The sequence below is a fragment of the Furipterus horrens genome, unplaced genomic scaffold (assembly GCF_987537825.1).
Source record: "Furipterus horrens unplaced genomic scaffold, mFurHor1.1.pri manual_scaffold_17, whole genome shotgun sequence".
NCBI classification, from domain to species: Eukaryota; Metazoa; Chordata; class Mammalia; order Chiroptera; family Furipteridae; genus Furipterus; species Furipterus horrens.
Window position 1 is genome coordinate 47,558,464 of NW_028327187.1, and position 17,679 is coordinate 47,576,142.

Here is a 17,679-nt window from a genome sequence, read left to right on the forward strand (position 1 = left end):
CTGCTTCTCCCTGGTGAGAAGTTTTCCAATACAGTCTTCCATTTTTCCTTCTAGAATGACTGACCCTTTTCGAGTACGAAGAGAGCTTCCATCACCCTCTGCTGCCATCTCATGGCCAGAAGAAGCCATTGCATTGGACATAATTCAGCCACACTATATGCTTTCCGAGCCCATCACCTCCAACACAGGAGAATTATAAAATCTGCTAGGAAACCCCATTTAGCTAATTCTGACTACTGTGTATACTTGCAAACGAAAATTTGTATTTTAAATATGTGTTCTAAACTAGAGTTTTCAGCATCTAGCTTCACCTTCCTTCATTTAGTTCAAATTAGTGAGGCTTAGCTCTAGTTTGAAAGTAGAGGTATGATTTCCACTTGACAGGTAGAGTGAGTTTGCACCTGGGTTGCCGTTGATACTGGTTTCCTATCTCGGAAACCAAGTCTGCTAGCTAACTGCAACAGCAGCCAACTACATACGAAATGCCTCAGTAATTCCCTGGGTAAGCACACATCTCCTTTAAAAAAAACAACAACCGTGGGTTAGTGATCTGGATGGAAAAGCACCAAATTGTGTTAGAGAATACATGTGAAGTGTAGGGGCTACTTCCAATCATAACACAGGCCTAAACTACTTGCCAAAACCTATTCTTTGTCTCAAGCTTCTGCTGCAGTGATAAAAAGCTGAATCGTTTTGTGACAGCATGGTTCAGCAACATCACTGCAATGGTAAGAGAAGAAAGGTATTCTGAATATTTTGGTCTCCTCAAGAAATTTTTCATTGCCACTAATTTTATTTTTGAGCATTTTCCTCCTCATCAGAGCCCAGCTTAAGTAGCAACTACAAAACAAACCAACGAAACTTGTTCTGCTGGCTGGCTTTTTAAATACACCCTTATACACAACCTAGCTGTCTTTTGACATATGACGCAATGAAAGTTGGGCCTATTCCAATGTGCAGCCATTCACTGAGGGAGCATAAGGAGGTTCTGGAAAGATCAGTAGACCTTTTCAACAATCTCAGATCCTGCTATAGCCTGGAACTCAGTTTTTCTATTTTAAATGTTATATTTTTTAAATTTATTTATTTCTTAATATTTTATTTATTTACTTTTAGACAGAGGGGAAGGGAGGGAGAGGAACATCAGCATCTTCAAACCAGACATATACCCTAACTGTGAATCAAACCAGCGACCTTTTGGTTTGCAAGCCGGCACTTGATCCACTGAGCCACATCAGCTATGGCTCAGGATTTTTGTTGTTGTTGCTTTTTCTAACCCTCTCATTTTCTCCCCATGGGTGGGAGGGCAACTCATTCTCACATTTCAGATGTTCTTTTCCTCCAAGTGAACTAAAGGAAGAAGTGTTTACCGCTGTAAATTTCCCAACTTGAAGTCAGCTTGAAGTCAGTTGATCTTTTTTAGAGAATACACAAAGATAACCCATTGCCAATTACATCCCAGAAAAACAGGTCTGTACTTCTTTTTTACAAACCTTTGAATGTTAAACATGTCAGGGTGACCTTATTTCCAGTTTCACCTATTGCACTTTTGTACACACTCAATAATTTCAAATCATCTGAAAATAGCCAGGTAGGTGACTAAATGTGGGACTGACTTGTTTTTATCCTAATTTAACTTTTTTCTTGCTGACAGTTTCCATGGCAGAAAATAGGGTGAATAGTGAGAATTAAAAGTTTTTTCTCCTCTGACCATTTCCCATTTCTAATGGAGGCACTGGAAGCTCACTGCTACCGACTTTTTCTCTGCCTCACAACCTGGTTTACTTCTCAAGAGAGTATCTCCCACCCCAAGATCCTCTGCTACTACCAGGGGACATTCCTTCATTTTTCATTGCTTCCTCAGAGAGTGGGAGCTCAAACAATAATCAGGAAAATCTGTCCCTAGCTCACTACTCTGAAGTGAGCACTTAATACAGTGCTTGACACATAGTAGGCATTCAAATGATAATTGTTACCATTATTACAATTTAACCTTTCTGAGCCTCAGTTTTCTGATCTGCAAAATGGATGTAAATATAGTCCCAACAAGAGAGGATCAAAAGCAAGGCCAGAGGGGTGGAATGGAGGTATGGGTAGGGGTTGGGCCTCAACAGGAGGGCTCCAGAAACTCACAGAGTGGGTAAGAAGAAATGTGAAAAGTATTTAGTGAGATAAGAAGTGCTCCTGAAGCAATGCTAATTAACAAGAACCTATAAAGATTTGCAATCAGCACATTTTGTGTGTGTGTATGTGTGTGTGTGTGTGTGTGTGCGTGCGCGCACATTCATGGAGGACAAGAAACAGAGTGGGAGGGCAGAGAGAGAAACAGCACAAAAGTCACCTGGTCACTGGTAACGGGATTATGGGTGCTTTAAATTTTCTTCAAACTTCTGTATATTTTCTAAATTTTCAATAAGAATTATGTGTTACTTTTAGAATTGGAAAAAAATTATAAATACTACTTAAATATATATATATATATACCCTGGCTGGTTTGGCTCAGTGGATTGAGCGTCGGCCTGCGAGCTAAGTGTCGCTGGTTCGATCTTCCAGTCAGGGCACATCAGAGAAGGAAAACTCTGACTCCAAAAAACCTCCGCTGCCTTGCGGCATACCTCTTCAGGGGAAAGGCTAAGGGAGTAAACCCCGACAGAAAATCCGGAGCCAGAGTCCCTAAGGTGGTTTGACGTTGTAGTCAACACCGGCAACTCCTGCGGCGCACCTGAAGCCAAGCTGTATTGACTCCGTCTTTCCCTTGGGCCCTTCAGCTGCGAAGAGAGGGAGGGTCTGCTGCATGGGCAACAGCAGACCCTCCATATCACCCTTCCCAGGCTCTGTAGCTTCAGCTTCACTGGAGAGGACACTCCAGCATCATCGCAAGATGTCGATTCAACACGGGAGGAGACAGATATCGTGTCACTCCCGAGTCGGACTGCACAACCATTCTCGGCGGTGCAGATAGACTCTTAAGAAGCTACACTATCGTCTCTCGAGACGGACGGCTGCCAACGATATATATATATATATAGTGTGTGTGTGTGTGTGTGTGTGTGTATCACCAACCTTCTGGGTTTGTTAATACATGCAAAGTGCTTTAAAAGTACCCAAAACAGCCATGGCTAGTGTGGCTCAATGGATTGAGTGCCAGCCTGTGAATTGAAAGGTCTCTGGTTCAATTCCCGGTCAGGGCACATGACTGGGTTGCTGGCCACCAATTGATGTATCTCTCACACATTGATCTTTCTCTCCCTCTCTTTCTTCCTCCCTTTCCCTCTCTCTAAAAATAATGAATAGCTAAAAATAAATCACGAGGTGTCAAAAAAAAAACCTATAAAAAAGTACCCAAAACATAAAGAAGTCCTGCATACATGACTATTCATTCACACCAGATCCGATGGCAAGCTCTACAACCTGGCCCGTCTACGAGCCAAGACCAAAGTCAAAGAGGTGCTCATCCGTGAGATGCTCTTCGCCGACGACGCAGCCTTGACATCACACTCCGAAGAGGGACTCCAGCAGCTAGTCACTTGCCTTTCCCACGCATGCAAGGAGTTCGGACTAGCCATCAGCCTGACGAAGACGAACGTTATGGCTCAAGGCACGGGGACTCCCCCATGCATCACCATCGACGGATACACCCTGGAGGTTGTCAACGACTTCACTTACCTCGGGTCCACCATCTCGAGCTCTCTGTCAGTCGACTTGGAGGTCAATCGGAGAATCGCCAGGGCAGCCACAGTTATGGCCAAACTGAACCGGCGAGCGTGGAACAATTCCAGCCTCACTGAGAAAACCAGACTGCGCATCTACCAAGCCTGCGTACTCAGCACTCTCCTCTATGGCAGCGAGACGTGGACCACCTACGCAAGGCACGAAAGGAAACTCAACAGCTTCCACATGAGGTGCCTGCGACGCGTCCTGCATGTCGCCTGGCAGGATAAGGTCCCCAACACCGAGGTGCTGAAGCGAGCCAACATGAGCAGTTTGCATGCAGTTCTTAGTGAGAGACGCCTCAGGTGGCTCGGCCATGTCAAAAGAATGGATGCAGGCCGTATTCCCAAAGACCTCCTCTACAGCGAGCTAGCAGAAGGCCGGAGGATGACAGGGCGCCCAAAACTGCGGTTCAAAGACATCTGCAAAAAGGACGTGACACAATGCTCCATCAATCTCAACACATGGGAAGTTCAAGCAGACGACCGCCTAGCCTGGAGGCTCGCGGTCAGGCAAGGTACGTCACGCGCAGAGGCTGCGCGCAACGAGGAGGCGGTCCAGAAAAGATCGAGGCGGAAGCAGCGTCAACAGCAGCAACAACAGCCATCTGCCTTCACCTGTAACAAGTGCGGCAGGGATTGTCACTCCCAAGTCGGACTGCACAGCCATTCTCGGCGGTGCAGATAGACTCTCAAGAAGCTACGCCATCGTCTCTCGAGACGGACGGCTGCCAACGACAACGACAACGACGATTATGACTACTACTATAGACATGCTTTGAAGCCACACAACATGCAAGATGAAAAAAGAATCCTGTGAAAAGAGAATCCTGTGTGTGTATGTGCACGTGTCTTGGGGGGTTTTGGGGGAAAAGAATTCTGTTTGGGTTATGTGTTTGAAATGTCCCCTGAGCAGTTGAACATTCAGGTCTGAAATTTAACAGGGAGGCAGATAGGAGAAATTTGTCATTTTAACAAATACAGTTAATGGCTGCAAAGCCCTTTGAGGTATGAAATGTCATACAACACAAAAAAATCGTCCTTCCCTTTCAGACACTTATCATTGTAAGAAGGTCAAGTAATGGGTTCTACATGTAAGTAAGTGTAACATGAGACAGTCTCTAAGAGGTATCACAAGGAAGAAGCAAAGAGGTCTGGGCAGGAGGAAGGCTCTACTCTGGCTGGGACAATCAGTGAAGGCTTCCAGAGGAAGTGACATTCTCTAATTTAACGGTTCTCTGCAGCCCTTCCTTCTGATTCTAGTGCCTGCTGATTTGTCCTATCTCTAAATGCCCTGAATTCCTAAGTTAAGATGCCTCATAACAAAGTAGTGAGCTTTCCCTAATAGTAAGTGGATCTGTTACAGAACCCCTGGGCAGCTCCAATTGAAACAGAACCCACGGGCTGTTTTGTTAGGGGCCTGCTTGCCCACTGCCAGAATTATAACTCTCAATACCAGAGTTTAGTGAAAAGAAAAAGAATTGTTTATTTAACAGTTATATATATTTAGATTATTTGCGGATTTCTGCTGTTAAGTCTTATGTTCCTTAAAACACTCACAAACACATATTTCTGCCTCCCCCTACCAAACCAGGCTAGTTTTAGAAAAGTTAGAGAAACCATTTCCCTACTTCCTAGACACAGTTCAGCTTTACCGGTAGCTGCCAATCATTCAATTCTGATTGGGAAGGTCTTTCTGTGTTGTGGTGTCCACCAGCTTCTAATCCAGAGCCTCATGGATTCTCAGCCTCCTTGTAAACTGCATAAAGTTTTCCCTTCATAACGCAGCATGGTGTACCCTTTTAAAACTGCATGGTGTACCCCCCTTTGTAATCCGCATGGATAACTTCCTTTTCAAAACAGCATGGTGTGTGCGGTTCTCAAAACCGCATGGTCAGTCCTGTTAAAATGTCTGCCGCTTATTTTTAAATCCCTGACTGCATCCTGTGACACAGTCGCCATGGTCCCCAGTTCTGACCATTCACAGAACCTCATGCAGGCTCTGTGTGCTTTTTCCATACCATCCCATGGTCCAAGACCCCTCCCATCTCCTTGAGGCCCCGTAAACATCCAAGCCATTTGTGTAACAAAGACACCAGCCACGAGCCCCAGGCATGTGAAGGCATCCTGAAAGCTCCTTCCTTTTCCCCATCCCCCAGCCACAAGCTCTGGGGGTTCTTGAACACCCCCCTGTTCTGTAACAGATCCAGTTTGCATAACTAGATTTTATTCTGATCTTTCTTTTTACAAAATGGTGGTAACATGAGATCAAAGGAAATTTTTAAAAATATCCTTACTTACAAAATATCTTGATTTGGAGGGGAGTGGCCTACACCGGTCTGTAAGAGCCAATCATCTGGGAACCTGACGCTTTTACCATTTGTACTGTTTGTGCACGTGTCTGAACACAAATAGTATTGTCCTGTTACTTGTTTTACATGAGTTTGGCTGGTCTCTCAAAGAGATCCTGCAGACAAGAATCACTGAATCACTGTCAGTCTCTCTTATTGTGATCTTCTCCCCACATGCCACACAGAATTGAGTAGAGAGCAACTGTACAGAAATACTTGTTGAAATGTCTAAATTGAATCCCACTGGTCTTGCACTCTCTTGGCAATAAGCAAGTCAAATTCTGTTCTGCCTTAGGGTTCAGCATGTGAATAAGGCACAAGCCACATGATTATTTAGACAGCTGTAGAAACAAAAGTCTCATACAATAGACTGGTGAGAAACCATTGTCTTCACTGAATGAGTGAAGTCGGAGCTCTGCTGAGATTAAATCAAAGTGGTTTTGCTAGTTGTCCGGGGGGAGGGGTGGGCTCTTTCCAATAGAACCTGACATTATTCCTATCAAGAATTATCCTTTGGAAGTGAAAAGAGCTATTGAGGGACTCCATTTAAAACACAGCTTTATGTCAAAGGGGAAAAAAAGCTACAGCTTTTCCAAAAGTCCTATGCGGCAGTAAAGAAAAAATTAATTTTCAGTTCTTGCCTGGGTGCATTGGAGAAATGAAGAATTGCAGAGGAAAAAAAAACTGCAGTGAGGGCCCTAGGAGATTTATGAAGAAAAAAATTAGATGGGTTGAAAAGGCAGGTCCCATAAAGATATGCCTTGGGGATAAACCATGCAGCCAAGATCTTCAAGGTTTTCCTCATGTTCTTAGCATGCTCTTCCTCATTTTCCTAGCTGCTAGTCAGGAGCCCAGAACTAGGAGATCCCCATAGCCTCTGGGCTTTGCTGGTACGCTGGTCCCTTATAGCTAGATAATTGGCTTACATGATATACGTATGTTACAGAACCCCAACCTGTGTTGTTCTGGAACAGCTGTGGGGTCTGATTGCCCACCACCAAGAAACATGACTCCCAACACAAACAATTGGTGGAAAAGGAAAGGGGGTTTATTTAAAAGTTTTACAGATTTAGAATAATGGCAAGTTTTTGCCTTTATGTCTCCCTCCCTTCAAAGCACCCCAAAATACATAGTTTTGCCTCCCCCTGCCAAAAAAGGCCAGTTTCAGAACACGCCAGTCAGAGGTACCATCCTCCACAAAAGCAGAAGTCTATGGCTCAGCATTCCCGGTCACAGTTCAGCATTTCAGGCATCTCCCATTAACCTGTGCTTGGTTAGGCAGGTGCCTGCAATTCCAGCCTCATCAGCCGTGCTGCCATGTTCTCCAGGCAGGTTTACCAGTGGGTCTTCTCTTTCTTGCTCCAGCTTTTAATTCAAAACCGCATGGCACCTTCTTTCACACCAGACCTCTTGGTCAACCAATCAATTAGGAGGGCCCTTCTACCTCCTTTCAAAAACTGACTGACCCCTCCTTTCACAGCAGACCTCATGGTAGAGGGAACACCCCACCTTATTGTTATGAAAAATATCTTAAGCTGTAACATCTGCCCTTTTGCCTAGGTGACAGCACACTTCCCTTCAGGAAAGCCTCAGTAATTGCCTTGTCATTGATATGCAAAGTATCTTAAAAGCTGTATTGTCTCCTTCCCCCACCCCAAAACTATGGGCTTTGGGGAATTTGGGAACTTCGCTGTTCCACTTGCTTTAAACTCTTAACAGTTATTAGTAGTTTCATATGCATTACTAATTCATAAAAACATAAATATAACTCCATTGCCTTACCCCAAATAATAAGTGATATGGGCATTTCAATCACTGTGGTAAGGCCAATGGGGAAGATAGTGGGAATATCAGCTTTCTGCAGGCTTCAGACCTTACCATTCATGGATTGTTTAACAGCTTGATCTTTGGTCAGTCAGGCTAGTGATCCAATACGTACTGGCTCCACCACTCACCAAGAATGTAAGCTTGGGCTCAGTCCCATCATCTGTAAAATGGGTACAATACTAATATCTGCCTTTGGGGTTGCTGTGAGATGATATATGTGAAAATGTGGTACAGTGCCTGGAACACTAAGAACTCAATAGATGTTAGTTAATGTATGTTAAGAATGGTTCAAGACTTCCGGCCAAGATGGAGGCTTAGACAGTCACGCTCGGTCTCCCTCTACAACTAGAGAGGAATACAACTACGTCAAAACAAAAGATAACTAGAAATTCCAGAAAATAAAACTACACGGAAGCCCAACGTATGAAGTTATAAACCAGCGGCGCCCTTTGGGCAGGTAGGAAGAGCGAAAGTGGGTGGTGCTGTTTGCGGTCGCACCAGGGACAGCGGCAGGGAGAACAATCCCGGCTGCAGTCTAACCCCGGCAGCTTGCAACCCCAACGTTGGGGAAAGCAGCCACCACATCGCCTTGAACAGTGAGGCCCAGGGGGCGGGAGGACGGATCCCGGTCTCCTAGCGGAATAACTGTGTGAATCCATCTTGGACCCCCGCCCCCAAAGAAAGCGCCACAGGGCTGCGAAATAGGTTGCAGAATGGCGCGGGTTGCTGGGTTGTGATGACAAAACACCACAGCGCAGCGAAAAAGGTTGCAGATTGCCGCCGGTCGCTGGGTCGTGACGAGTACACAGGCACTGCCCCCTATAGCCGGCCCAAGAAAACAAAACGCATCTGTCAAAATGAGGCAGACAACTATAGAAATCCCGGTGGCGCAGCTCACCAGGCAACAGACGAAGAATCTGACAGATGAACAAATAAGAAACCTGTCAGAGGCTCAGTTCAGGGCCATTGTTATCAGGTGGCTTACAGAATTAACAAAAGATCTGGAAAAAGATGAGAAAGAATCGAAAAACACTCATAATGAAAGGAACAAAACCACATACGAGACAGATGGTGAGGAAAAAAATTCCAGAGTTCATATCAACAAACCAGAACATAGAGAAGGAACAACAGTCAACCAGTGCAGAGAGAGGAAACGGGAAGCAAGGATGAGAGGATCAGAAACTTCTGGGACAGCTATAAAAGGCCCAACATAAGAATCGTTGGTTTGCCAGAGGGCGAAGAAGAAGAACTAGAAATTGAAAAATTAAGTGAAAATATAATAAAGCAGAACTCCCCAACCTTGGGGAAGGAAATAGACTTACAGGTCCAGGAAGCACAGAGAGTTCCAAAACAACTGGACCCAGGGAGAACCACTCCAAGACACATTATAATCAAAATGTCAAAAGTTAAAGATAAAGAGAGAATCTTAAAAGCAGCAAGAGAGAAGAAAAGAATCATGTACAAAGGGGTCCCAATTAGACTATCAGCTGACTTTTCAAGGGAGACCCTGCAGGCAAGAAGGGACTGGCAAGAAATATTCAAAGTAATGAAAAGCAAAAACCTACAACCACGAATACTCTATCCAGCGAAATTGTCATTCAGAATAGAAGGGCAGAGAAAGTGTTTCCAGGACAAAATAAAACTGAAAGAGTTCATTAGATCCAAACCACTGTTATATGAGATATTAAAGGGACTAGTTTAGAAAAAGGAGGATCAAAACTATGAAATCTAAAATGAAAACTGCATCACAAGAAACAACAACAGAAGCTAGGGAATTGAAACAAAGGCAAACTAAACAGGCAATGAGAGTGGAAAAAGAACTATAGGTATGGGGAACATATTGGGGGGAGGTCAACAGGGAGGGGGAACGGGGAGAGGGAGGGAGATGATATAGGAATTAAGAATCATGGTAGGAGGGAATGGAATAGACAGAGAGAGGTTGAGAAGAACTATATGCACAACTAATGGACATGGTCTAAAAGGGGGGGACAACTGGAGGGAGGGCGGCCACCGGGTGGAGGGGAGCAGAGGGAAGGGAAATTGGGACAAATGTAACATTATAATCAATAAAACACATTTAAAAAAAAAAGAATGGTTCATAGTTGCAAGAGACTTGACTTAGCTGCCAAAGCTCACTCCCCTAGATACACTAAGGAAAGAAGGCTTTAGAGAGAGAGTGTCCTGCCAAGATTCATCCAGCACATGTTATAATACTGGCCCCAAAATATATTTTCTTCCTTTGCATGTCTAGACTAGAGAGGGTGTTAAATAAATGGCAAAGTAGTAACCTGATTCATTGCTAGCCAACCAAGAGATGCTCAGAACCAAAGGGGAGAAAACACAAAATCAAAAAGGGAATTCATTTCCATTCCAAACCATAGCCACAGTCATGAGCTGATTCCCTGCCAGTTTGTGTTTGCCCAAAGTGCACATTTGTTGATGACCTTACATAGGCTAGGGGAATGAATAAATGTAAATCTATCTGTAATGAACTATCCCCATGGTTACTTACCAAAAGTCATGTAAATTCACAGAACTTTGTAAAACAGCTGCCCAGAATACCTCCACACATACACATACAATGAGTCTCAATTATTCAACCTGAGGTGCCACCTGGCAATATGGATTTTTAATGTTCCCTGGGTGATTTTGATGCAGACCCAGGTTTTAGGAAACATTTTTGTAACACGATAGGAAGGAAAATAGAGAGGCATGTCAGAGTACAAACCAAACAGAGGGACTTTGTTTAATATATGAAGCAAATAATCCTGAGGAAACTCTAGTCTCATACCTTGACATGTAGAGCTATCTCTGGGGTTAGACCCATTCATGGGACTGTGGAAATCAGGCCTCTTTGGAGAATTGACCATGCAGCTAGCTGTAAACTAGAAAAGGTATTATGAATGTAGACTGCCTCCTGGTCATCTCAGATGTCTAAATTATTCTATTCTTTTCCCAGTTTGTTGCTCAGCCCAATTGCCAACAGTTGCTTGCCACTCTGTGGTATGATGGCTTCCCTGGATGGCGGCGGAAACACTGGGTAGTCAAGCTTCTGACATGCATGACCATTGGGTTCCTGTTTCCCATGCTGTCTATAGCTTATCTGATCTCACCCAGGAGCAACCTTGGTCTATTCATCAAGAAACCATTTATCAAGTTTATCTGCCACACAGCATCATATCTGACCTTCCTCTTCATGCTTCTCCTGGCTTCTCAGCACATCGTCAGAACAGACCTTCATGTACAAGGGCCTCCCCCAACTGTCGTGGAATGGATGATATTACCTTGGGTTCTTGGTGAGTCAAAAGGACCAGGGAATATGGCCAGACTGACTGCTGGTCTTCTCTAAAGAAATTACTGGAATAGGTGGCTGTACTCGCCTTGTACTAGGGCAGCTTCCCGCTGTGCATTAGAGTAGTCCTTTGTTGGTAGTCTCAGGAATGTAGTTCCTTCTTTCTTAGGCCCTGGTCCCTCAGTATTTCCTGTTTTACAGTGAGATTGGCAGTGCACTCAGGGCTTGTTTCTGCTAACTTAACATCATCAAAGACAAGGAAGGTGTTTATCAGTTAGTTTAGAGGAAAGCCAAGTGTCACTTAGGATGGACCTCAGGTAAGTTAGGCAGGGCACGTGCTGATCAGTCTACGTATTCAATGCCCTCTTTCCCATAACTGGGAGGGGGGCACTTGGATCTATTGCTTTCTCATGGCTATTCCACACTATCCCAGTACTTATTCAGAGTAGACATACTACTTGGATACTGATTTTACAATCAGGAGGGGAACCTGGGAAGTTCACACAATTCATGGTAAAAGCAACCTTACTAGTAATCTATGGGCATAATTAGATTGCATTGGACTCTCTAATGCATTGCCATCTTCTAAGTCCTTGCTACTCAAACAGTGGACCCCAATCCAGCAATGTCAAAATCCCCTAGAGCTTGTTAGATATACAGAATATCAAGTCCCACCCTGGGTCTATAGAATCAGAGTCTGCATTTTAACATCATCCCTAGATGACTCACACGCACTTTAAAGTCTAAGAAGCACTGCCTTAGACTACAGCCATACCCTTTACTGCTTTCCACATTTCAAGGCGCCTATGTTATGAGGCATAATTCTATGAAACTGCCACACAATGAAAAGAGAGAGGAGAAAAGAGGATTCTAATTTATTTTGGGCCCCGCTGCCTGGCTCCAGCCCTGACATCAAGCCTTTTGATCCATGGTTGGCTTACTCACTTCAAAACTCATTGAGATGTTTTCCCCCAGCACATGTTGGAAATTAAGAACTATGAGATAATACTGACCAAATTAATTTGTTGATGAAATTATTCCCACTCTAAAATGGGAAGTGGGCAGAATCTGGCATCCAAAATAATAACAGCATTCCAATAACTATAGTAACAATGCTAAAAGTGAATAGTAGCCAGAAAAGTATAACATATGTGCATATTCAGGTAAAGTTTATTAGGTTTGGTAACTTCAAGTCTGGGAGGTGAGATAGTGCTACTATAATGACTATGATGACTATTCTGACCCTGTGAAGAAATTAACCTTTTGCTTGCATTTCTCAGGTTTCATTTGGGGGGAGATTAAGGAAATGTGGGATGGTGGATTTACTGAATACATCCATGACTGGTGGAACCTGATGGACTTTGCAATGAACTCACTCTACCTGGCAACTATTTCCTTGAAGATTGTGGCCTATGTCAAGGTAACTTGAAATGTCCGCCATTTTTCTTAAAGAACGATTTTGTTACATTAAGTTTTAGCACTGGAAACATAAATGGTTTAAGGGAAAAGGGCTGATAACAGCCCTATCCCTGTGGGAAAGTACCATAAAAACATTCTTTTAATAGTTTGTAAGGAGTGTCCACCTAAGCAACAAAAGTTGAGAATGGAGCTATTTGCAAATGAGTCCTTAGCTCCTTAAGCTCTGAGAGTAAAATGGTTTTCAGCCACCCATCCATCCAGTAAATGTTTAAGTCCTCTCTGCAATATCTTTTCCAAGAAGATGGTCCACTGATGTTTGTACAGGACAGGGGAAAAATCACTGACTTAATTATCTCCAAAACTTCTCTCAACCCTTGCCACTTCATTAAAAAGTACTAACTTTACATTTTTCTAATATTTTCTTCCTGTGACACATTCATTAGCAATCCTTCTTCCCTGTGGGCTCAAATAGAACAAAGCTGTTCCTTCTCCATAATAGTGCTTCCAATATGAAGTCATCTCTAACCTGCTAAGTTGTCTCAAAGCAAAATATTCACACTTCCTCAAGTGTTCTTCATGTGACAGATAGCAGAACACTAGAAACCATATGAGACATATATTTAATTGCCTCTGCTTTCCTCATCACTTCCACCACCAAGATGATCATTCAAACCATGATAAATCCAACTTTTTGAGTATCACCCAACCTATGTCTCAGTACCAATTCAGATCATATACACACACACACCAACTTGATGTTTTCCTGAACATTGTACAGCCTGAATTATCCTGAAAAAAAAAGTTTCATATCCTTTCCTTCACATTGAGTAGTCACAGGCTTCGAGTTCAGGTTGGTGCTCATTAGACAATGGAATGGCCATCCTCCTTTTACCCTGAATTGAGCTTGTCCAGTACGAAAAAAGGCTGATGATTGAGTCTCCAAGATTATCTAGTCAATCATGCTTTTTGGCACTAAATTCCACATTAAGTTTTAGAATTTGAATATGGCTGTCCCCCAAATCTCCAACAACTTACTTTATTTTTATATCCTTAATATGTATATTGCATAAATCTTAAGATCTTGGGAGTTAGTTATATGGAGCATGAATATTGAATACAGTCATTAAACAGTTTTAAGAAGCCTACAATCATTTAACACATACTTACAACTTCTTTACAAGAAAAACTTGGCAAGGAAATGTTTGAATGTCTGGTTAATGTGCCTGGATGAAATCCATGTAATTTTGGCACTCTGCTGACTAAGTAACACTGTTATCCTAAAAAAAATAAATTTCTTCTTTTGGAAGTGGTATTTATACGCTGGAGGAACAATAAATTATCAATCTAGAAATTGGCGGGTTTTTCTTAAACAGGAAGTTTAGAATAAATGATGAAGAAAATGATTAACTCTTGGGGATATGAAAATGTACCTGTAGATGCCCAACATTAGCTGATCACATAACCTATTCAACTTCACTGGTAAGTCTTCCAAGAAGGTAGACACTTCCCCACCACGGAATATAAGGATAAATCAGCTCTACTAAGCTGAGTGAATGCCCTTAACTAAAAAATACTTAACTCAAAGCAAACATTTGCCAAGAAGCTGAAGTACTTCAATAAAAAGGAAATTTTATGAAACAAGACATGCCACAAGCAGACCTTGGATTTGCAATGATAACTATAAATGGGCAGTCTGGTCCTCATCCACAGAACACACCAGCCTGAGATGAACTTCTCCAAGTAGGCTGAGCCAACCCTTATGAGGTAAAGCCACAAAAGCTCTGGTCCCCAGGCTCCTTGAAACATTTCAGATCATTGTCATACTGAAGAAGTACAGAAGCACCATGGGATAAGCTGGACTTAAAGAAGATCCTTTATTAGAGTAAAAAGAAAAAAAAAACTGGTTAACAATATATATGAGGTCTGTCTGGGAAAAGTCCAGTCATTGTTAATATAACAAGAACAGTTTGCACGACATTGATGTAACCTGGCAGCCAGGAGAGTGGGCTGAAATGCACATGCATGAACAATGACTAGTCAGTAGGGATGGTCGACACCGTTGAGTGAGCATGTGTACTGTGTGGCCATTGCATTCAAAATGACTGAGTGAGTAGAGCAATAAATTTGCATCAAAATTTGCATTAAGCTTGAACATTCTTCTGCGCAAACTATTCAAATGATTCAGAAGGCCACAGCTATGGGCAACTGGTGATTGGCACCTTCATCACAACAACACGCCTACTCACTCATCACATCTCATGCAGTTTTTTGGTTAAAAGTCAGATCACTCAGGTAACTCAGTCCCCCTACAGCCCAGATGTGGCACTCTGTGACTTTTGGCTTTTCCCAAAATTAAAATAACCTTTGAAAGGGAAGAGATTTCAGACGGCCAATGAGGTTCAGAAAAACACAACAGGGCAGTTGATGGCAATTGGGAGAACTGTGTGAGGTGCCTACTTTGAAGGGGACTGAGGTGTCATTGTCCTGTGTACAATGTTTCTTGTTTCTTCTTCAATAAATGTCTCTATTTTTTTCATATTATATGGCTGGATACCTTCTGGACAGACCTCATACACTCCATCTCACATGGTCTACAAAAACAGGAACCAAAAGGCATGCACTGAAGTACTCAAAAGAAACAAATGCACATAAGGTTGGCCCTCGGTGCCCCCCCCTCCAGATAACCCTACAAGTAAAAAATAATTGTCTTTTTGTCTTCTAGGATAGCACCACCTAGACTTATTTCACCACCACTTTACTTCCATATGTACAGAATAATTCTGAACTTTGAGACCAATTGAATTGTAATTCTTTCTTTAGCCAGTACTTAGCTGTAGACACACATACCCATCATTGTTATGACTAAGTCTCCACATTAGTCTGTTCCTCTGCCTATTCTGCTTTTGAGTTGAAAAAATGTAATTCAGACCACTTTGAAAGGCACAAAGGCCAATTTTTAAGGTGCATTTCATCTCAAAAAAAAAATAAGAAAAATCACTTGCCTCCCAATATCACTAACTCAAGAGTCAGGAAACCTGAGTTAAATCTCTGCTCTGATACTCACAAGCTGGATTGCCATAGGTCATCCTTCTTCCTTTCTGAGTAGTAGATTCTGCTTCTGAAAAATAAGATTGGACTAGATCTATGGCTTTCAACCTTTTAATGTTTCCATGGAATTCTGTCTTGAAATTAAAACTTAAGCAGAACTTCAATATATTAAAGAGATTAAATGACTAAAATTGGAATGAGGAATGCTCTTCCAGGCCTCCTCTTTGGCTCCCACAGTGGCCACTAGATGCCTCCACTGATCTCTCAGGTTTCCAGGAACACAACTGGAAAACCACTTGTGTTATCTCTGGGGTCAGAAAACTATGCTCTGCAAGGAAAATTTGGCCTTCTGCCACATCTATTTTTTTTTACACACTGTCTATTAGTTCTACAAGAAAAGAGTTGAGTAATGGCTACAGGGACCATATAGTCCACAAAGCCAAAAACATAGGGTGGGGCAAATGTAGGTTTATAGTGGTTCATATAGGAAATAATACAATAATTAATAAATAGTAATGCAAAAATCCCTCTGTGTTTTGCAAACTCACAAATGCAAACCTATTTTTGCCCCACCATGTATGTACTATCTGGCCCTTAACAGAATATTTTTTGCTGACCTCCATAATATTATAAATAAGTTCCAAATGTATTTCCTTCTGTCATATTTTATAATATCTTTCTTCAAAGGTATATGCAAAGCACAGATTTGCCACAAGAATCATCTGTCACAGTTCTGAGTATTCTGAAAATTCAGACTCACCACCTAATGGGCAGCAGACTTCCCTGTAGTTACAGTTGTGGCTGTGCAAAAAAGAAAAACATAAATTATGAGCTATACATGTTCCAGTTAATAATTTCTAGTTTTAAAACGTAGGTCTGTTTTCTTATCAGCAAAAAGTCTCTGTCTTTTGCATATACCTCAGAACCTTTAAAAGCCTATCTTCCATATGTGCTGTGATATCAACTATGATATAAGTAACATTTAATAGAAACAGTGCTAGACTGAGTGTTTATAAAGGCCAGAGTTTTGTTCTGGATCTGCCTTCAAGTTGCTGTGTGATCTTAAGCAAGTCACTCTGCCTCTCTGTATTTCAGTTCCTCCACTTGTAAAACAAGCATAATAATGCCCACCCCTCACAGGAATGCAGCACATTTTTTGGAAGAAAAAAATGTAGAAATATAAGATTTGGCCAAGAGTGTATAAAACCGATTGGCCAACTAAATTCTCTCTGAAACAGAAGCAGAATTGTGGCAAAGTTTTTCCAAACTCCTCTGACAGTAAAGAATATTGGATACACACAAAATAATTTAACAATACCAATTTCCTCAGTTATTGGAACTGAAGCATATTTTAGAAATGCTGACAATATAATTTGGCCCCCAATTCAACATTTTCTCAGGAAAGCTGTTTACATATAGTCCTGAGAAACTGTGATATTTAGATGAGAGCTCAAGACAATATGCTTCATATTGAATATCAGGCCAAATCTACTTCTGTCTTGAGAAAGTGATAAGCAATTTCTTGTATTTCCATAACATCTCCCCTTATGGAGTACACAGACTTTCACTTATGCATATATAATCACAAACGTGTGCAGTGGGTGGGAGTGGATATTATCCTCATTCTATGGTGAAGTTGAGAGGTAAAGGCAGTTTGAGGAGGGTTGTTTGTTTGTGTTTTGTTTTTAGAAAGTAAACTTGCTCTTTAATGGGGAATGGGAGGGAGGGCTGTTCTGAGGAGAATGGGATTAGAGTGTCAGAAGCACATCCTCTTGCAGGCCAAGTCAACACTGGCCTCCTGGATCTGGCTCTATAGCTTGCAGTCAGTGTCTTCAAGGGCAAGGAGGGTGAGAGCAAAAGCAGTGGCCCTGAGGTGACCATGACAAAATTAGTGCAGTGGCTTTGGGCACTGAAGCTCCTGGGGTCTGCCTGGGAAGCCCTGGCCATGGAAGCCCTGGGCCTGGAGCTGCCTTCATCATGCTGGGAGGTCCTGTGGCTACTGCCCACCTACCTGTGGTATCTGCTGGCTACT

General features: G+C 42.5%; 1 protein-coding gene across 1 annotated transcript in view; it reads left to right on the plus strand.

Moving 5' to 3' along the window:
• Nucleotides 1-17,679, plus strand: part of TRPC5 (transient receptor potential cation channel subfamily C member 5) — a 166,489-nt gene that overhangs the window by 94,359 nt on the left and 54,451 nt on the right. Inside the window, exons 3-4 of the mRNA XM_090264555.1 lie at nucleotides 10,848-11,184; nucleotides 12,461-12,600. Coding sequence (XP_090120681.1) covers nucleotides 10,848-11,184; nucleotides 12,461-12,600 — 477 coding nt within the window. The remainder of the gene's footprint in view (nucleotides 1-10,847; nucleotides 11,185-12,460; nucleotides 12,601-17,679) is intronic.